General features: G+C 46.2%; 1 protein-coding gene across 12 annotated transcripts in view; it reads right to left on the minus strand.

Moving 5' to 3' along the window:
* Positions 1-22,676, minus strand: part of TNS1 (tensin 1) — a 673,270-nt gene that overhangs the window by 141,918 nt on the left and 508,676 nt on the right. For all 12 annotated transcript variants that reach the window (XR_012245040.1, XM_073634389.1, XM_073634393.1 and 9 more), the window contains one exon: positions 20,045-20,161. Coding sequence is in view for 11 of the 12 variants with exons in the window: in XM_073634389.1 (XP_073490490.1) it covers positions 20,045-20,161 (117 nt within the window). In the remaining variant the exon portion in view is untranslated. The remainder of the gene's footprint in view (positions 1-20,044; positions 20,162-22,676) is intronic.

The following is a 22,676-nucleotide window of genomic DNA, read 5'->3' on the forward strand; positions in this document are numbered from 1 at the left end:
AACAAGGCTGATAGTCCTAAGGAAGTCAATCGATGGATCAACTTCAGTACAACCAGCTTGCCCATACATGGATCGAGCCTCGGCCCAGTCCCTGCTGAACCAGACAAAATTCAATCCATCTATGGCCGGCTTTAAGCTGTCCAAAGATGGGTGGAATATCAAATAATCGTTCTTGGGAAAGAAGGAGCAGGATGGAAAATTTTTCTTGAACGAACAAAATTTCTAACAACATACAAGGACTTTATCCTGTAAAGTAAATCGGTGTCAAAATGTTAAAAGCCAACAAAATCTTTCGAAAGACAAGCGAACATTCTGAGAATTTTCGTATACATTTTCCTAATGGGGCGTACACACGGTCGGACTTTTCGACCGGACTGGTCTGACGGACGCCGACGGACCAAATCCAGCAGACAATCTGATCCTGTGTGGGCTTCACCGGACCTTCAGCTGACTTTTCCAGTCGCAAATCTGACGGACTTTAGATTTGGAACATGCTTCAAATCTTTACGTCGTAACTCCGCCGGACCCAGAAATCCGCTCGTCTGTATGCTAGTCCGACGGACAAAAAACCGACGCCAGGGCAGCTATTGACTACTGGCTATCAACTTCCTTATTTTAGTCCGGTGTACGTCATCACGTACGAATCCATCGGACTTTGGTGTGATCGTGTGTAGGCAAGTCCGATCGTTAGAAAGTCCGTCGAAGTCCGTCAAAAGTCCGCTGGAATGTTTGTGGGACCAGTCCGGTCGAAAAGTCCGCCCGTGTGTACGCGGCATAAGACTTTTTGTTTGAAATTGTATCCACCTATGGCCGGCTTTAAAAATGAGTTCACTTGAGATATTCCATCCCGTTACTTCGAAGTTTCTCGTCATGGTGGTTATAAACGAATGTCGTTTTGACCCCACTAACAATTAGAAAATTGAACAAATATTCCTAGAATGACATTTTTTTGAATCTGCGTATTTCTGTTATACTGTTTTGGTAGATATAAAAGGAGATTGAACAGAGATCGAAAAATCAGATTATGGGTATCCACTCTCCATTTCGAGTATGCGGTAAAATACCGCACAGCGTTTTTCAAAACTTTTTTTTGGCATTCACTAAAAAAACGCTATTAAAATACTGCATGAGTTATTTTATGAAGTCGTGCGGTATCTCAGCAGTGAAATCCTGCTGTAATTTACCGTTGGTGGCAGCCGGCTTCCTTAACAAAGACTGTAATTAGCTGGTTGTTAAGAAGCAATGGCGTCCCTAGGGGGGGCAGAGGGGGGCCCTGACCCCCCAACATTATGCCGTGCCCCCCCAATTAAATTTTTTTTTTTCCTACAAAAAGGCAATGTTTTTTTGTTTGCATTCATAGCGGATGCGCCGCATCTTACTCAGGCCACCACTGGAGTAACACAGTCTCTATTGAGAGAGAGAGAGTCCCCAGTCATCTCCTGCGGGTGATTCCTCCCCCCCTCCCTCTGCTCGCTGACACTGCATAATGTGAACGCTGACACAACCACGGCCGCCCAATCTGCTCCTTCCCCTGCATCCTCATTGGCAGGGAGAAGAGCGGGTTGCAGGAAGGACTCCACCAGGACTCTCAGTTACTGAAAAAACAGACTGATTTCTCCCATCCTTAGGACAGGAGAACCAGCCTGTAAATTCCAAGAGATGCCAGACCAGCGCTGTCAATAGCAGGGGCAGGACAGTAAGAGGAGGCTGGGGAACCCCACAGTGGCAGAACACCAGGGCCCGGAGGCAAGACCACCTTTGCAACCCTGATAGTTCTCCCACTGCTTTGGACCCTTATATTTTCTTGGTATGCTGGTGACATATATCTCTTGTTTTCTGCCACCCTGGGGGGTCCCAATACAGTAGGAAGGGAGCTCACTGCAGAACATGTGAAAGGGCCCATTGTGGGATCATAGTAAAGGGCCCCAGGAGATATATATATACATATATATATATATATATAAAATTGCATTTTATAGTTGCCCCCCTACTTTTGTCGCTCTCCCCCCATGTGCCCCCCCTAAATATGAAGGCTGGAGACGCCACTGTTAAGAAGCAAGAGGCCGTTGGCATCCTTAGCAACCAGTAATTGACATGGTTGTTAAGGAGTAGGCACCGTCATGTCCTTAACAACCGTTAAGCCATCAGCTGTCAGCGGGAATCCCTCGCCGACAGCTGAATTCAATAAAAAAAAAAAAAAAAATGCCGGCAAGGAAAAAAAAATGGCGTGGCCCCCCCCTCCAAAAAAATTACCGCAGGATTTCACTACTGAGATACCGCACGACTTCATAAAATAACTCATGCAGTATTGTAATAGCGTTTTAGTGAATGCCAAAAAAATGTTTTGAAAAACGCTGTGCGTTATTTTACCGCATACTCGTAATGGAGAATGGATGCCCATAATCTGATTGTTCGATCTCCTTCGGTCTAGTATGAATTACGAGGGGAACCCCCAAACCATTTTTTTTTTTTTAAATGATCTCCCCCTCAAGATCCATACCAGACCCTTATTCGAGCGTGCAGCCCAACCGGGTGTCACCACCCCTGACCTTGCATGATCAGTGACATCACAAGGGGCCCTTAGTTATTTAGGAACCTTCATAGGGAGCGGAGCTTTTTTTTTTTTTTTTTTTCGGGCCGGCAGTGGCAGCAGGCATTGTAATTGATGATGGATCTACACTGGGGGGGGGCTTTTTTTTTTATTTTTTTTTTTTTTTAAATAAAGGACTTGTCAAAACTGCCTACTGTCTTTTTTTTTTACACTACAATTTTTTCTTTGGTGAATGGGTAAGGGCATCCTGTACTCATTCACATGGGGGGGGATCTTGGGGCCCTTTTTCCTAAAAGATTCCGATAAGCCCCCCACTTCCAGATTCCGATAAGCCCCCCACTCACAAACCTGATCTTTAAACTGTATTTTTTTTTTGTGTGTTAATATCGACTCACATTGTTGTTTAAATACATGTATTTTTACAATACATTCTCTTTGTAGAGTTCTTGTACTCCTTTCCCCCAGAAGAAGACCTCTACGATTAATGGTCGAAACGCGTTGGAGTTTATCAGTATGATTATATATACACCTATACCATGCTATGTTTGCTCATGTACCCGAACGGTTGTATTACCATATGTATGTGCAATGGCCTCACTCGCAGAGCTCATGTTTTAACATTTTTTTTTTCATGCAATTGTATGTGAATACTTTTTCAATAAAATATATATATATTTTTCTATTCCAATTTGAATTTTTGTCTGCAACACAAAACCCCACTGAGACATTTCCTTCCAATTTACACTCGCAGACCTTCACAACCACCAGCCAGGGTTGTGGGTAGGAGGCCCTTGCCCCCATCAACATGGGAACAACAGGCACACCCCCCCCACCCACATCCCATGTTGAGGGTATATGGCCTGGGCTGCATGCATGGAAAAGGATCTGGTTTTTACAGATAGATGAGCTCATCAGTCTGCTGCTTCACCTTTTGCTGTCCATTCACAGACTGTGGGAGTGACAAGAGCTGACATGCTGGGATTTGTAGTTTGGGGGGGGGGGGGGGGACACACAAGACCTGCGTTAGCAAACTGCAGCAAAGAAAAATCATGTCTCCAGGGCTGTGCCGTGTGACGGAGCTGTGTAAACCTCAGAACTGGATGGACAGGAATGCAAATCCTTTGGCAGGTAGAACAGCTCCCATGTATGTATTTAACGGTTTGTCTGGTCATCCTTAAAGGGATCTCAAATGTCGTTTTCTCACAGGAGCCAACCTTTTCCATTGTTTTTGGCGGTCCTGGAATCGCGAATGTCGGGAAGGATTCACTCCATCCAGTTGAACGTGTTGGAGCTGCTTCTATGAATTAGACATTGTACAGAGAATTCCCCGTATTTAACATAAACACCCCCCCCCCGCGCTGCACCGCCGCGCCCCATTACCCCCCCACACCCCCCCGGTCAGCCAATTCCATTAGTAAGTTATGAGAGTGACATACAACACGATCGGAATGGTCGAATAATAACAATGTGTCAAGCCGCCCCTGGAGCATCTGAAAACCCTCAAGAGGGGGCGCCGGCCAATCAGGGTGCTGCATCGCGGCAGGGCCTTATAAAGAGCCAAGGGCGAAAGACGCCGATTGGCCGATCCGTGACAGGATGACAGAAAACAGCCTACCTCTCCCTGGACCAGGAATGTTCCATGAGCGGAGGTTCTACGGGGGATTGTTAATCAAGTGGAGGCGTACAGAGGCGATGGAACGTTATTTACACGGAATACACGGATATATTGTATATGTGTGTTATATACAACCAGGAAAAAGACAGATAAGACAAGGGGAGGGTTTGAACCCGAAACAAACAGCCAAAATATTTATATAAGGGGGCTAATTAACCTGCCAAAGGATTTGCATTCCTGTCCATCCAGTCCCAAGATTTGCACAGCTCTGCCACAAAGCACAGACATGCCTGGCAGAGCAGGAGACCTGATTTCTCTCTGCTGCAGATCAGCAGCATTTTCAGGTCTTGTCCCTCCCCCCAGCTTGTGATTGGACAGTGAAAGAAGAAGAAGAATCAGCAGACTGATGAGCTAATGTTTCTGGCACTCTGCTCTCCCCTCCTATCAGCACATTCCTTGCACAAAAAAAAAAAAAAAAAAAAATACGTCTTTGTAATAATGATTACAGAGCCGCATCCATTTGTGTCTTTTCTGGAGTTCAGCTTTAACCACTTCCTTACCGCGACATAGCCAAAAGACGGCTACAGCGCAGCTCTGTTGTTCCAGGAGGGCGTCCTCCCAGAACCACGCCCCTGGGGCGCGGATCCAGCGCACTCTGTGAATGCGGTGTCCTTCGTACACACCTGATCAAAGATCGTGGTAAAGGGCCAATCACAGCAGCCCTTTTCCCCTGTGAGCAGCTGTGTCCAATCACAGATGATCACATTGTAAACGGGATTGCCAGCTATCGGCATTCCTCTCCTTACGTGATGTCAGAGCCGGTAACCGGCAATCCTGACAGGGGACATGCACACAGATAATCAGGGAACTGTCAGGGCTCATCAGTGCAGCCTATCAGTGCTCATTAGTGCAGCCCATTAGTGCCCATCAATGCTCCCCATCAGTGCAGCCTATCAGTGCCCATCAGTGCATCCCATTAGTGCCCATTAGTGCAGCCCATCAGTGCCTATCAGTGCTCCCCATGAGTGCAGCCTATCAGTGCCTCCCACCAGTTCCCATCAGTGTAGCCCATCAGTAAAAGGAAAAAAATACTTATTTGAAAAATTGTATAACAGAAAAAAATTTTTTTTTTTTTTTTTTTTATTTGTTTGTTTCTCTGTATTTTTTCCTTTGTTTAGCAAAAAAATAAAAAAACTCAGTGGTGATTAAATACCACCAAAAAAAAAAAAAAAGCTCTATTTGTATCACAAAAATGCTAAAAATCTCATATAGGTACAGCGTTGCATGACCTCGCAATTACCAGTTAAAGCAGCGCGGTGCTGAATAGCAAAAAAAAATTGAATGAAGGGGGTAAACATTTTCCGGTGCTGAAGGGGTTAATGGTCCCATGTTGTGGTTTTGGATCTGTCTTGGCGCTATGAAGTCTCAGCAGACAGACACATGGACACATCACACCGCCAGCACGTTGTCATCATGTGAGCATTAAAAAGGAAACAAAATCACAACGACAATCTGAACGATCAGAACAAGACATTTTCACTGATAGAAAAACAAGATAGAAAAATAGAAAAAAAATGTCATAACACTTAAAGCAGAACTCCGGCCTTCCCTTCAGTCTTGCACAGTTGTACCGGCTTCTCTCCCGGACTGAAACGGCTTCCTCTGATTTCACCGCACACTGTGAGCTTCTCACAATGTGCATTAGAAGCTGCAGCCAGTCAGATAGATCCTGCCTTATTTCCTGGCTGCGAGAGGTTTGGCTTCATTCTAGCCGCACAAGTGTCAAACTGGCGGCCCTCCAGCTGTTGCGGAACTACAATTCCCATGAGGCATTGCAAGGCTGACAGTTACAAGCACCTGTATGACTCCCACAGGCAGAGGCATGATGGGACTTGTAGTGCCACAACAGCTGGAGGGCCGCCAGTTTGACACCCCTGCCCGAGGCCCGGGAGTCTTTTCTCCCCAGTCTGACTGTCCCTGGCCCCGCCCTTTTCAATCATTGGATTCCACCTCTGTCATTAATACACAGCACAGGCTCGGCATCACACATGGACATCGGCTTTGTGTTGGAGATCACACAGGGGGACAATGAGGACTGCGGATGTCCCGGGTTATCGTATCACAGCACAGGAGATTTCACTGCTTGTCTTGTTTTCAGTTCTATTAAACCTAAAAGCAAACATGTATTTATTTGTGCAGCTTACCAATTCTTAGAGGTGACGGCTGCATTGGTTTTTTTTTTTTTTTTTTTTTTTTTAGGTTTTCTTTCTTCTATTTTCATCTGGTGATCCAGCCAGTAAGTCCATTTTTCAAAAGCACAAGCTCTCCAGCAGAATGTGTCAGTTTCACATATGATTAATGGCAGGGGCGCTTACAATGATCAGCTTATGTAAAAACCTTTATACCAAAATGAAAAAAAAAACAAAACATGCTATAACTGACGATAAAGGGTGAGCTGGAGTTTGGCTTCAATTTGTTGGTGTATCTAAATCTGATAATCCATCTAACACTCCCCCCCCCCCCCCCCAGACTGACAATGCTGCTGTCTGCTGTGTCCCCAGTGCTCCTTCATCCAGAGCGGGGATGCTCTAATACAGCTGGCGTGTTACTGGGGAGATCACAAGGTGAAAAGAAGCCTAAAAAAAAGAAAAAGAAAACGAATGCAGCCACCACATGTAATGATTGGGTTTAATAGAGCTTTAATGTTGGCTTGCTTTGTTTTATTGATTTTTATGTTGGATTATTTATCATTTTACGTTTCAATAATCCAATGATTTGCTAGCTGTGAGGTAGGTAAACCTGATTTGTTTACTAAGCGCTAGGTGCTTACCTAAGGAAGAACTTCACCCAAAAGGGAATGTTCCTCTTGTTTAATTCACCCCACCCCGATTCGGCACCTCACCAGTTTTATTATTTTTTTTGGGGTGGGGGGGGGGTTCTGGCAAGTACCTACTCCCACTTTGGATTGTCGCAGTGCCCCCTCACTCACCAAGAAGACTGGGGACCATTCACACATTCACGCATGTGCAATGAGAAGCCAGCTGTGAAGCCGCAAGGCTTTCCCTTAGTTAAGATGCCGGTTCCTGCACTGGAAGCCCATTGAAGAATCAGCTTGCTTGAGGACAGCGCTGGATCCCTGGACAGGCCAGTGTCCTTATAATAAAAGTCAGCAGCTACAGTATTAGTAGCTGCTGACTTTTAATATAATTTTTATGGGGGGGGGAGACTGAAACTCCTCTTTAAGGCCCCGTTCACATCTGGGCATAGCGGGAATGCCCGCTTCAGCTTGTGTTTCTCGCTAAAACGCATGACGCACTTGTGGTGCCATTATTTCCTAATGGCACCCCCAAACGAGGGTAGCAGTCGCGCGATATAGACCGCGTCACAAAATGCGCTTTGGTGCGTGAGGTTCTTTGGCACGCTTTTCGAGCAGAGAGAGGGGAGGGCCCATTCAAATAAATGGTGCCCCTCCCCGAAAACATGTTGCTTAGATGTGAACTAGGCCTAAATGATGTTTGGTCATCGCCTTGTGGGCTCAGTGGTCAGCACAGTGGCTCAGTGGTTAACAGTGCCTTGTAAGCACCTAGGTCCCTGGTTTGAACACTACCTGCATGGAGTTTGCATGGGTTTCCTCCGCAAATCCTAGTTTCCTCCATGCTTGGTAGGCTGAATGGTTCCATTCTAATTCAGAGCTGGTATGAGTGTACATACTGGCGATGCACGTGTGCAATTGCATTCTACAAGCTGAGTAATTGGTGTTGAGAAAAGACCTTGCAATGGTATAACAAATATTAGAAGAAGGTTTCACTATGGATGACTGCAAAGAAGAATCGGCAGTTGAAGGACGAGGTCGGTCTTGCCATATGCCATGTGTTGAGGTTGGCAGTTTGCCTCCAGCAGTGAACGGGTTAATTCCGGCTCTCTGGATAATCCTGAGAGATTTCTCTGGATTTTGGCCCCCGGCTCCTTTTTCCGCCGCTGAGACTGGGCAGTTCCCCCAGAGGCAGATCCTCCCCTTGTCCTGGCCAATCTGGGCCAGATTTGTGTCTTTCCGACAATGGCACTGAGCTCAGGACACGGGCTCTGCTGCCAGCGCATGGAAAGTCTTATTCACCTGCTCACATTCCGAGTCTCCGAATCATCCCTGTACAGCTTCACCCAGATGTCTCATCAACTATTCCCATATATACTGTACTGTATATATACTGTAGATCTACAAAGGGGCCCTTCAAGGTCCCCTGACCCCTCACATTCCGAGTCTCCGATTCATCCCCATATACTGTAGCTTCACCGAGAGGTCTGACTATTCCCATATATATAGACCTACAATGAGGCCCTCAAGGTCCCCTGACTCCTCACATTTTGAGTCTCCGAATCATCCCTGTACAGCTTCACCAAGGGGTCTCATCAACTATTCTCATATATATAGGCCTACAATGAGGCCCTCAAGGTCCCCTGACTCCTCACATTTTGAGTCTCCGAATCATCCCCGTACAGCTTCACCGAGAGGTCTCATCAACTATTCCCAAATATATAGACCTAGAATGAGGCCCTCAAGGTCCCCTGACTCCTCACATTTTGAGTCTCCGAATCATCCCCGTATAGCTTAACTAAGAGGTCTCATCAACTATTCCCATATATATAGACCTAGAATGAGGCCCTCAAGGTCCCCTGACTCCTCACATTTTGAGTCTCCGATTCATCCCCGTACAGCTTCACCGAGAGGTCTCATCGACTATTCCCATATATATAGGCCTACAATGAGGCCCTCAAAATCCCCTGAGCTCTCACATTCCGAGTCTCCGATTCATCCCCGTACAGCTTCACCGAGAGGTCTCATCGACTATTCCCATATATATAGGCTTACAAATGAGGCCCTCGAAATCCCCTGAGCTCTCACATTCCGAGTCTCCGATTCATCCCCGTACAGCTTCACTGAGAGGTCTCATCAACTATTCCCATATATATAGACCTACAATGAGGCCCTCAAGGTCCCCTGACTCCTCACATTCCGAGTCTCCGATTCATCCCCGTATAGCTTGACTGAGAGGTCTCACTGACGATTCCCACATATATAGGCCTACAATGAGGCCCTCAAAATCCCCTGACCCCTCACATTTTGAGCTTCCGAATCATCCCAGTACAGCTTCACCGAGAGGTCTCATCAACTACTGTAGATCTACAATGGGGCCCTCAAGGTCCCCTGACCCCTCACATTCTGAGTCTCAAGACTAAATCATCTCCATATGGCTTCACCGCTGACTTTAAGGAGATGTCTCATCAACAATCCCCATATATTGTATGAACTATCTGGTATGGGGTAGGAGATGGTTCAACCACAAGACGGTTATCAGTTTGGGATGGAAACACCCGTAGCATGATAATATGTTGACCGAACAAATTATTGCTGAATGAGACCACAGTATGATTATTGGTTTTATCATATATTTTTTCAATGAAATCAATAAATGAAGTATCATTTTTATTATTGCCTATTGTTTGTGCACCTTAAAAGTCCCGTATCATTTGTACATGCTTTATTACCATATACACTTCAAACAGATCTATAATGGGGCCCTCAGGGGCCCCTGACCCCTCGCATGCTGAGTCTCCAGGCTTAATCATCCCTGTATGGCTTCTGGAGTCATCGATATATCTATGAAGAGGACTTCAGGAGCTCCGACCCGTCACATTCCCAGCCTCTAGAGACTTCACCAACATAACTCATCAGATCAGACTCATATATATATATATATCTACAGCTACATGCAGGTGATTCTGGGACCTGTAGTTCCTGGTCACACAACATACATGTATACAGGTGATGCTGGGACCTGTAGTTCCTGGTCACATAATATACATGTATACAGGTGATACTGGGACTTGTAGTTCCTGGTCACATAACATACATGTATACAAGTGATGCTGGGATTTGTAGTTCCTGGTCACATAATATACATGTATAGGAGGTATACAGGGGATGCTGGGACTTGTAGTTCCTGGTCACATAATATACATGTATACAGGTGATTCTGGGAACTGTAGTTCCCAGTCATATAATATACATTTATACAGGTGATGCTGGGACTTGTAGTTCCTGGTCACATAATATACATGTATACAGGTGATTCTGGGAACTGTAGTTCCCAGTCATATAATATACATTTATACAGGTGATGCTGGGACTTGTAGTTCCTGGTCACATAATATACATGTATACAGGTGATGCTGGGATTTGTAGTTCCCAGTCACATAATATGCACGTAACCAGGTGATGCTGGGACTTGTAGTTCCTGGTCACATAATATACATGTATACAGGTGATGCTGGGACTTGTAGTTCCCGCTCACATAATATACAGGTGGTGCTGGGACTTGTAGTTCCTGGTCACATAATATACACGTACACAGGAAATCCTGGCACTTGTAGTTCCCGGTCACCTTATATACATGTATACAGGTGACACTGGGACTTATAGTTCCTGGTTTCCTAATATACATGTTCACAAATTATGCTGGGACTTGTAGTTCCCAGGCAGATAATATATAGTATATACAGCTGATGCTGGGACTTATAATAGACAGACCAGGCTGGGACCAGCCATGTCTCTACATTAATTATGACCAATTTTGACCTATTTGTGTGACTGCAGTGCAGGCATTAGAGTGCAAGCTCTTTTGGTGCAGTGACCGATGTAAATGGTGCAATGCCATCTATAAAGGAAGATGTCTGATCCATATAAAATACACAACATTGCAGAGAGCGATTTTTACATGCTGCGAGTTCTTTGGACGCCGATCAGTGACGCAGTAACCCACCAATCAGCATTGAGGAATATTTATAGCCATGTAAAGTGAGAGAAATCACTGGCAGGAGTTTTGTAAACACTCAGATCACAAGTTCTGGCTGGACGGGACGGGACGGGTCAGCGCTGTTTACACACAACCTGCTGGAGCGAGCCGTGACTTGGCGAGAGAGCGAGCCAAACTACACAGGAGAGAGGGAGAAGGTGCAGCCATAGGGAAATGACAGGATTACAAATGACGAGAACTCCTGAGAGCCCCGGGCACCTTCCTGCAAGATATCCAACGTTTCTAAAAGTAGACCGGTCTCCAGCGGCGGTGTTCTGCCGAGAAAGTTCCCCTCGGCGGATAAGGACCCCCCTGTACTGCGCAGGCGCAGCGCTTGCGCAGTACGAGCCGACGGAAATAGCCGAAGCCGAATAGTTGTACATCAGCTGTACATGGCACCTGTAAGAGGGCCCCTCACGGGCTCGCTTCGCTCGCCACGCTTCGGGCACGGCCTCGCTTCGCTCTGCACTTTTTTATTCTCCCTCTAGGTCCACTTGGATGGTGGGGCTTGAACCTGGACTAAGGGCGCAGGCGCCGTGTACAGCTGACTGAAGGTTTTCAGCTTCGGCTATTTTCGGCGGCTCCTTAGTCGTTCGTACTGCGCAAGCGCTGCGCCTGCGCAGTACAGGGGGGTCCTTATCCGCCGGGGGAACTTTCTCGGCAAGACACCGGCTCTACACCATTGCTGTGGTCTGGCCTCCTGATAGTGACAAGAGTGGAGCATGTCTGTGCAATGCATGTTGGCGCATCTGCTTGCAGGGGGTGCATGTGAGAGGGTGACAACACAAGAGCACCAATGAATGACAAGGACAGAGCGTTGTCACCCTATAACAGGAAGTGTCGGAATAAGGACCGTTATGGCAGGATCATCAAGTTTGATACGCTTGCGCTCATCATGCGTTTGTAAATCTAATACAGTAATACCTTCGCGTTTGCGAGACGAGCAAAATCTTTTTTTTTTTTTTTTTTTTAACTGCAACTTGATATATGAGCGCGATCTTGCAAGATGAGCAGTAGAAGGATCACAGTTTTACAGTTTTAATGTAAAAAAAAAAAAGTGGAATTACACTCACAATGTACAGTATATCCCGCGTCTGGTGTCTGGTGCTCATCCATGTAAAGCCGCTGGTGTATACAGTACTGTATGTGGCCAGAGGTCCGGGGGCGCTGGTGTATACAGTACTGTATGTAGCCAGAGGTACGGGGGCGCTGGTGTATACAGTACTGTATGTAGCCAGAGGTCCGGGGGCAATGGGGTATGCAGTACTGTATGTGGCCAGAGGTCCAGGGGTGCTGGTGTATACAGTACTGTATGTAGCCAGAGGTACGGGGGCGCTGGTGTATACAGTACTGTATGCAGCCAGAGGTCCGGGGGCAATGGGGTATGCAGTACTGTATGTGGCCAGAGGTCCGGGGGCGCTGGTGTATACAGTACTGTATGTAGCCAGAGGTCCGGGGACGCTGGTGTATGCAGTACTGTATATAGCCAGAGGTCCGGGGGCAATGGGGTATGCAGTACTGTATGTGGCCAGAGGTCCAGGGGTGCTGGTGTATACAGTACTGTATGTGGCCAGAGGTCCGGGGGCGCTGGTGTATACAGTACTGTATGTAGCCAGAGGTCCGGGGGCAATGGGGTATGCAGTACTGTATGTGGCCAGAGGTCCAGGGGCGCTGGGGTATGCAGTACTGTATGTAGCCAGAGGTCCGGGGGCAATGGGGTATGCAGTACTGTATGTGGCCAGAGGTCCAGGGGCGCTGGGGTATGCAGTACTGTATGTAGCCAGAGGTCCGGGGGTGCTGGTGTATGCAGTACTGTATATAGCCAGAGGTCCGGGGGCAATGGGGTATGCAGTACTGTATGTGGCCAGAGGTCCGGGGCGCTGGTGTATACAGTACTATATGTGGCCAGAGGTGCGGGGGCACGGGTGTATGCAGTACTGTATGTGGCCAGAGGTCCGGAGGCGCTGGTGTAGGCAGTACTGTATGTGGCCAGAGGTCCGGGGGCGCTGGTGTATACAGTACTGTATGTAGCCAGAGGTCCGGGGGCGCTGGTGTATACAGTACTGTATGTGGCCAGAGGTCCGGGGGTGCTGGTGTATGCAGTACTGTATGTGGCCAGAGGTCCGGGGGTGCTGGTGTATGCAGTACTGTATGTGGCCAGAGGTCCGGGGGTGCTGGTGTATGCAGTACTGTATGTGGCCAGAGGTCCTCGGGGCGCTGGTGTATGCAGTACTGTATGTGGCATCGCATACTAGCTCATTATAAGACACTTACCTGCAAACGAAGCCCGCGCAGTCCCCTGAGCAGTCCATCTTTGCCCCTCTTCCTTCCGGGGCCACGGAGTCCGGCTCTGTGACAGGCCGGAGTCACGTGAAGTCACTCCCACCCATGCGCATGGGAACCATCAGTCACGGCACACGCTGGGGGAAAGAAACGGCACGGTGGTCCGTTTCTTCACAGCGCATGCGCCGATGACGACAACCGCGCACTACAAGTGAATTATCTCCTAAACGGCGCACGTTTAGGAGATATTTCCACTACCTATAGGTGAGCCTTATTCTAGGCTTACCTATAGGTAAAAATCAACAAAAAGGGTTTACAACCACTTTAAGAAAAAAAGAGGGGGAAAAAATGGACTGCGTAAAAAAAATGCACTGGAACGCATCAAAAACACGTCAAAAACGCGCATGCAAAAAAAGCATCTGGAACGCATCAGGACTGCATTTCTATGGTATGAACTGGCCCTAAATCTGTGATCCTTCTACTGATCGTATTGACCCCGGACCTCTGGCCACGTACTGTATACACCATACACTTTATACTGTACTGTATTTTGTATTGCCATAATTATTGTTATATGAATAAATAGTTGTGGAATGAATTGTCTGAGTTTCCATTATTTCTTATGGGGAAATTCGCTTTGCTATAAGAGTGCTTTGGATTACAAGCATGTTTCCGGAATGAATTCTGCTCGCAATCCAAGGCGTTACTGTACTTGTTTTATCCATTCAATAAATGTATTACGGTGATGCTCTAGGTCGACGCACCCACTGTTTTTTTTGTTGTTGTTGTTGTTTTCTATTAAGGTGTGAAGATAGGGGGCAGAAAGTGACGGCTCTGATCCCCCCCCTCCCCCCCGCCCCCCCCTATTGGATCAGGAAAACTATTGCTGGGAATACCAGCGTCTGCCCCCCCCCCCCCCTCACTTCTGATCCGCTTTCAGCAAAGAAATTCCCGCGGCAGAACAAGCTGCACTAATCGCCAACAACAAACAGAAGGAGTAACAAAATGTTCAGATACAAAAGTTTATCTAAGTTTGTCACTTGCAGGTGCCAACTTCCTCCTCCTCCTCCTCCATCCCCTCCCCCCCCCCCCCCCCACCACCAGCAGCATGCCACACGGTCCTCCCTGCTGACACCAATATATCACAGCCGGTGACATCTGCCTGACGCCTGCCAGTCCCTGGGGGGATCAATCCCTTCCTCTCTAGATCTCTGACCGGCAGGAATAGGCAGAGTTAGCTTTAGCGGCTACTGTGCTTCCGTTTTATTTCTCTTCTGTCGGCAAAGAAAAACGCGTCCCCCCTTTTTTTTTTTTAAACGCGTCTCCCTTTTAAAGGGTCAGTCCACCTTAAAGCAGAGAGTTTGGGTTATGGGTGGAGTCTGATAGGGTGGAGTCACCTACAGTGACATGTCAGTTTTGGGGGGGGGGGGACTGCCGTACCATGAAACAGAATATCAGCCCACCCAGCGATGATGGCATGACAGCAAATCAGCCCCCCCCCCCCACCCCCTCACACCCACCTACCAAGACTCCCAAATCCAAAACGTGACACTAGGCTCCGTTCCAACCATGCAGGTGCAATGGAACACGCGCGTGTTTCCGAAGGATCCCACACAATGCATGTAGGGGCAGCCCATTGACTGCAAAGGGTTGACCTATGCACGAGAAATGTGCAAAAGATGTTCCCTGACCCTTTGGCATAATAGTGCAGCGCCACCATGTATTTTTGGCACATGTGAAAACAGTGCGCGTTTAAGTGTCAGCAAAGTGCGAACTTCTGATTTCAATAAAGTTCTATTCTAGTCTGTATTTTTAACTCAGAAAAGTCCCTTCTATTGCTCTCAGCCTCCTCCAAATCTCCAAATTCCCTTTTTTTCGGGGCTGTGATCTGACTTTCTGTTAGAGGGTTACTATGTTTGTTCTCCCACAGTATGTAGGAACGTAGCCACCCTGCCTAAGTCCCATTGTATTTAGAAACGTAGCCACCCTGTCTAAGTCCAACTGTATGTAGGAACGTAGCCACCCTGCCTTAGTCCCACTGTACAGTATGTAGAAACGTAGCCACCTGCCTTAGTCCCACTGTATTTAGAAACGTAGCCACCCTGCCTTAGTCCCACTGTATGTAGGAACGTAGCCACCCTGCCTAAGTCCCACTGTATTTAGAAACATAGCCACCCTGCCTTAGTCCCACTGAATGTAGGAAAGTAGCCACCTTGTCTTTGGCCCACTGTAAGTAGGAACCTAGCCACCCAGCCTAAGTCCCACTGTATGTAGGAACGTAGCCACCCTGTCTTTGACCCACTGTATGTAGAAACTTAGCCACCCTCTCCTTCTTGCTCCTGAGATGGACTATGGAATATGTAATGTACATAACCGCATCTACAAACGCACTGCTCATTCCAAATAAACAGAAGGTGGAAAAGAAGAGGTTCAGGAGCTCACAGAGGACATTACAAGGAGGCAGAAAAACACAGTAAAGCGATTTCACAAAGACAGATTACAGGATCGTTGGTGGCGGATCTGTACAGCTGGAGAATAAAGTTCTAGTTTAGTGTCACTTTCATTTCTGACTCGTGTGAAGTCTCACTCTTCCCGCTGCAACCCTCGTAATGCCAAAGAAAAATAAAAGACCAGCAGTTCAGCATATTACTACATGGGTATGTCAGTGTGATGATCAGAAGATTCGTTTGTTGTTTTTAAAAATTATATAACTAGACAAAAAAATGAAAACATGATTTTTTTTTTTTTTCCCCACCCAACCTATTGGATGCGACTCAAAGTAAAATCCAAGCAGCCGCAGCAGAGCGAACGTGCCGTATGAAACAGACGTCTTCAAAGTGACTTCTATGGAATGTGATCCTCATCATCTCCACCCTTTTATGAAACATTCAGACCTCCACCCATTGGGGGGGCTCAGGGTGACCACAGCCAGGATCCTGGTGTTGCAATGTACGGATGGACGTTGCGGGGTCAGCGATAGTCACTGAACACCAATCAGCTCCGTTCCTTTGACTCTACGCCCCCCACCGAGCTCCGCCCTGACCTGGCTTTTTACCGTCCTCCGCTATCCCACCGAATGACCCAACCCACCCCCACCCCCCGCCCTTCAGAATTCCTGACTCCCGACATGAACTGGGTTCCTCCGAGACTAGTTCCCGTTTGAAGATGTTTTCAGGAGTAAATTTTGTATCATTGTAATATTTTCCCCTATGTAATTCTTTACTTTAAAGCTGAAGTTTGGTTAGCTTATGTTTTGCATTCCATGGTTCCTCCCTCCCCCCTAAGCAATGTGCAGATTACATTTTTAAAATGAAACCATATTCATCACATTATTTAAATGAGGAGGAAGGAGCAGAGCTGGGTCAAGGAGGGGGCAGCTGCCCTGGGCACAGCGGAGCAGGGTAACAATGGATACAGGGCAGTAAATCCATTTTACAGCATGCATTAACAGTGGGGGAGGGGACGCAGTTCCGGATCCTTGCCCTGGGCACTAGATGAACCCATCCCGGTACTGAAAAGAACCACCCAATGTCCAAAGTGATATCACACTTGATGGGAAGTGAACAGCCATCGGGAGTCATACATATTCAAATCCAGCCAACGCCTTTAGGGGTTATATGCCCCCTCCAGCCCTTCTTCAGAGCTTATGACAGCAGATCTCAGTTGGTGTCTCTGCTGTTGTCATAAGCCCTGAAGAAGGGGAAGGTATATCTCCCCGAAATCTGTATTTGTGTCACTCTCAATAAATGACTTAACTTCCCATCAAGTGTGATATCACTCTGGACATTGGGTGCTCCTTCCTCCATTGCCACTGAAGCTATACATCACATTTTCACCATTCAGGTAGCAGCCTACTCCTCCAAAAGGTAGATGAACATCACCATTCATCTGCTGAACCACAGAATGCGGATTAAGAACAAGGGGTTCTAATTCTAACCCACTCTATCCAAAACTAAGAAAAAGAGGAAACATTTTGGCTCAGCAGTGCTTCAGATAAGGTATATTCATCAGATCTTCTTGGTCCACTACTCCATAAGCTTACTAAAACATGAAGCATGGTGGGACGTAATAAAATGGTCTGCTCACCATAACTAAAGATCTATATGAGGAAATCAGAACCTCCCTCCTCCTGCTGGTGACCCCTCTAGTGATATAAAGCTCCATATAGAGGAATCAGGACCTCCTTCCTCCTGCCGGTGACCCCTCTAGTGATATAAAGCTCTATATAGAGGAATCAGGACCTCCTTCCTCCTGCTGGTGACCCCTCTAGTGATATAAAGCTCTATATAGAGAAATCGGGACCTCCTTCCTCCAGCTGGTAACCCCTCTAGTGATATAAAGATCTATACTAGTGATTCTCAACCAGGGTTCCGTGGAACCCTAGGGTTCCTTCAGAGGTTGCTAGGGGTTCCTTCAGCATAGGGCCATTTATTCCTCTCGGATAAGTTCCCACCGACACCATTGATCTTTTTAGCTATCTGTAAGGAGGTAGTTGTTCCCGATGACCACAAGTGTAAGGACCATTCTTCCCACTGACCATCACACTAATGTATCATGAGTTGTAGATTTCTAATCTTTGGCAGGGGTTCCCCGAGACTGGAGAACTATTTCAAGGGTTCCTCTGTGTTGAAAAGGTTGAGAAAGGGTGATCTATATAGAGGAATCAGGACCTCCTTCCTCCTGCTGGTGACCTAGTGATATAAAGATTTATATAGGGGAATCAGGATCTCCTTCCTCCTGCTGGTGACCCCTCTAGTGATATAAAGATGTATATAGAGGAATCAGGACCCCCTTCTTCCTGGTGGTGACCTCTCTAGTGATATGAATATCTATATAGGAGGAAACATTACAGGACCTCCTTCCTCCTGCTGGTGATCCCTCTAATGGCAACGAAAGATCTATATAGAGCAATTAGGACCTCTCCCTACTACTAGTGATCCCTCTAGTGATGACGAAGCTTTATATAGGGGAATCAGGACCTCCTTCCTTCTGCTGGTGATCCCTCTAGTGATAACCATAGATCATTATAGAGGAGCCAAAACCTCCTTCCTACTGCTGGGTATCCCTTTACTGATGCACCCCAGAATTATTTTTGCTTTCCCCACTGCCAGGCCACACCGTTTGCTCATTTTTCAATTATCTAAACTGCTTTGCAACCTATAAAAGTCTATGGTAGTGCAAAATCTACTCAAATGAGCTGAGGAGGGACTCCGAAGCACCTGAAATGAAAGCTGAAAGCACCTTGCATTATCCCATCTACACAATCCTTCAAAGGCAAAACATCAATAAACTCTTTTCTGGGTACCTAAAGCTCTATGTTTAATGCTTTTACTGGGCTTAGTAGCAGATAACTATGGGCAAAATACACCTGCGAACAATCACGCATAGAGGAGTACAGAGAATACTTTCCATATGAGTCTTTGTCACGGCAGCATCCAAGCAAAACAACCATAAACACCGTTTACAAGCAAGTATAAAAATAAATGTAAATTGTTCCAGTTGGAAAAGATTTTCACATTGTCTTTATGAGTTACTTAATAAAGCTTTGTTAAAGGGATGCTACCCTTCATCTCCAGATACACTATACAGTCAAAAGTTTGTGAACACCCACCCATCACTTTTAAATGAGCTTGTTGGACATCCCATTCCAAACCCAATGACATTACTATAGCGTTGGCCCCCCTTTGCAGCTATAACTACCTCTACTCTTTTGGGAAGGCTTTCCACAAGATTTTGGATTGTGTCTGTGCCCTTTCAGCCAAAGGGGCTCTTGTGAGGCTAGGTACTGATGTTGGATTGAAGTACCTGGCTTTCAAAATGCATTTAAATTTATCCCAAAGGTGTTAAGTAGGGTTGAGGTGAAGGCTCCGTGTGATCCACATATGTTCCTCCAACCATGTCTTTATGGAGATATTGGGTCAGAAGACCTGTCCCGTTTCCATCCCAATTAAACTCAAATGTGTTCAGTCGGGTTGAGGTCAGGGCTTTGAAGGCCACTCAAGTTCCTCCACATCAAACTAATTCAACCATGACTTTATGGAGATGTTGGATGAGAAGACCTGGCTCATTCCAATTAATCTCAAAGGTGTTTAGTAGGGTTTTTGGTCATAGCTTTGAAGGCCACTCAAGTTCCTCCACACAAAACTCATCCAACCATGTCTATATTGAGATGCTCGTTGAGAAGACCTGGCCAGTTTCAATTCACCTCAATGGTGTTCAGTAGGTTTAAGGTGAGGGCTCTGAAGGACATTCAAGTTCCTCCACACAAAACTCATCCAACCATGTCTATATTGAGATGCTCGTTGAGAAGACCTGGCCAGTTTCAATTCACCTCAATGGTGTTCAGTAGGTTTAACGTGAGGGCTCTGAAGGCCACTCAAGTTCCTCCAAACCAAACACATCCAACCATGTCTGTACAGAGATTTTGGATGAGAAGACCTGACTCATTCCCAATAGTGTTCAGTAGGGTTGAGGTCAGGGCACTGTGAAGGCCGCTCAAGTTCCTCCACACCAAACTCCTCAAACCATGTCTTTTTGGAGTTGGCTTTGTACACAGGGGCACAGTCAAGCTGGAACAGAAAAGAGTCTTAACCAAACTGTCACCACAAGGTTGGAGAAGCACAAGTGTCTAAATTGTATTTGTATACTGTAACATTAATAGTACCCTTTTCTTTGGCCATATAAAACTAACGTATAGCATCACGTCTTACATGCATAGTCTATATATAAAGTATGGCCTCCTACCTTCCAGACTGTCCTCTCGATGTGCATTAAAGTTATCATAAGAATCCCAACGGATCAGCGGATCGGAGGTGTTGTAGTCAACTGAGACGCTAGGGCCATTTTCCAAGTGCTCCATTCCTGCAATAGGAAGAGGTTATTAAAGCTTGTGAACTATCTAGATAGGGAAATATGAAGAGAACCTGTTCCATTATCACTAGGGCTTTGTGAAATGTAGCGGTGCAAAGCTTGCCCGTTCACTGGCAGCCTGTAGTGATACTAGAAAACAACGCACCATGTGTTTTTACTTTATCGCTATAGAAACACTGTCCGATCCCAGTTCAAACTGGGCCAATTCCCAGTTCGCAGGATGTTCCATCCGAGGTGTGATAGCCTGTGTGGTCTAGTGAATATAACATAACAGGCATATTGTACTAAATCAAGTTCAAAACCTTCTTTTGTTTACGCTTTTCTGCTTGACTGGAAAGAATGCGTCAAGTACAGGAGAGGTGCAGGTTACTCTCACTAATAAATTGCCGTCCCTTTCCAGATGTCAGAAATCAAAGATAAACAAAGTTTCTGCCACTCCAATATATATATATATATATATATATATATATATATATACACTAGATTATCAAAAGTATTGGGACGTCTGACTTTACACGCACATGAAATTTAATGGCATCCCAGTCTTAGTCCGTAGGGTTCAATATTGAGTTGGCCCACCCTTTGCAGCTATAACAGCTTCAACTCTTCTGGGAAGGCCGTCCACAAGGTTTAGGAGTGTGTCTATGGGAATGTTTGCCCATTCTTCCAGAAGTGCATTTGTGACGTTGGACGAAAAGGCCTGGCTCGCAGTCTCCACTCTAATTCATCCCAAAGGCGTTCTATCAGGTTCAGCCCAGTCAAGTTCCTCTACCCCAAACTCGCTCATCCATGTCTTTATGGACCTTGCTTTGTGCACTGGTCCAAATCATTTGGTGGAGGGGGGATTATGGCGTGTGGTTGTTTTTCATGTGATGGGCTTGGCCCCTTCATTCCAGTGAAGGGAACGCTTAAGGCGTCAGCATACCAAGACATTTTGGACAATTTCATGCTCCCAACTTTGTGGGAACAGTTTGGGGATGGCCCCTTCCTGTTCCAACATGACTGCGCACCAGTGCACAAAGCAAGGTCCATAAAGACATGGATGAGCGAGTTTGGGGTGGGGGAACTTGACTGGCCTGCACAGAGTCCTGACCTCAACCAGACAGAACACCTTTGGGATAAATTAGAGCGGAGACTGCGAGCCAGGTCTTCTCGTCCAACATCAGTGCCTGACCTCACAAATGCGCTTCTGGAAGAATGGTCAAACATTCCCATAGACACACTCCTAAACCTTGCGGACAGCCTTCCCAGAAGAGTTGAAGCTGTTATAGCTGCAAAGGGTGGACCAACTCAATATTGAACCCTACGGACTAAGACTGGGATGCCATTAAAGTTCATGTGCATGTAAAGGCAGGTGTCCCAATACTTTTGACAATATAATGTATGTCCCCAAATATAGAGTGCTCCACATACCCTATATACCGAGGGTCATGTACAGTACATATAAAAGTGCCCCTTATTTATATTTATAGAAGACCGCCTATATATAGATATATAGAGGGTTAAGCATACAGTACATATAAATAAGAACCAATGATGTGTGTGTATATATATATATATATATATATATATATATATATATATATATATATATATATATATATATATATATATATAGAGAGAGAGAGAGAGAGAGAGAGAGAGAGAGAGAGAGAGAGAGAGAGAGATCCACATACAGTATATGTGTATATGTACAGTACAAGGCCCCCCTCCAAGATCTCCCTATGGCCGCACATCTAAGCAATTCCATGAATCAATGGTTTAGTCAGGGCCGTCTTTAGGGCAGGGCAAAAGGGGCAGCTGCCCTGGGCCCTGTCATTGTTGTGGGGCCCAAAAGCAGCTGCCTCATACTTGCCAACTATCCCAATTTAAATTCCCTTGTCCCTTGAAGTTTTAGTCCCTTGCTGTGCCCCAATATCTCAGTGTGAAGTGCTGCTACTAATGCTGCCCAGCTCTGCCCTATTGCTGTGTACAGATGACTCACCTGCAGACCCTGTGTTTACATGTAAATAACCGGCATTCGTGTGTAAATAGCTGCATCCGGCGGCATAGATATGTAAATAAAGGCGGCATTCATATGTATATCATGCCCCCCTGCAGTGAGGAGATGATGTGCTGTAACCTCTAGCAACCAATCAGTGAGCAGTATTACTGTACAGTAATCTCTAGCAACCAATCGACAAGCAGAAATCATGTGCTGTAACCTCTAGCAACTAATCAGTGTGCCGTAATGTGTGCTGTAACCTCTAGCAACCAATCAGTGAGCAGTATTACTGTACAGTAATCTCTAGCAACCAATCAACAAGCAGAAATCATGTGCTGTAACATCTAGCAACTAATCAGTGAGCCGTAATGTGTGCTTTAACCTCTAGCAACCAGTAAGTAAGTGGTAATGGTATGCCGTAACCTCTGGCAACAAATCGAAATCGCTGTCTGATCTGTAAACTGATTTTAAGTCTAGCTGCTATTTATTGTATGTCTCAGAGCAGCTGGAGAACGAAATTGT

The sequence above is a fragment of the Aquarana catesbeiana genome, linkage group LG06, assembly GCF_042186555.1.
Source record: "Aquarana catesbeiana isolate 2022-GZ linkage group LG06, ASM4218655v1, whole genome shotgun sequence".
Taxonomy (NCBI): domain Eukaryota; kingdom Metazoa; phylum Chordata; class Amphibia; order Anura; family Ranidae; genus Aquarana; species Aquarana catesbeiana.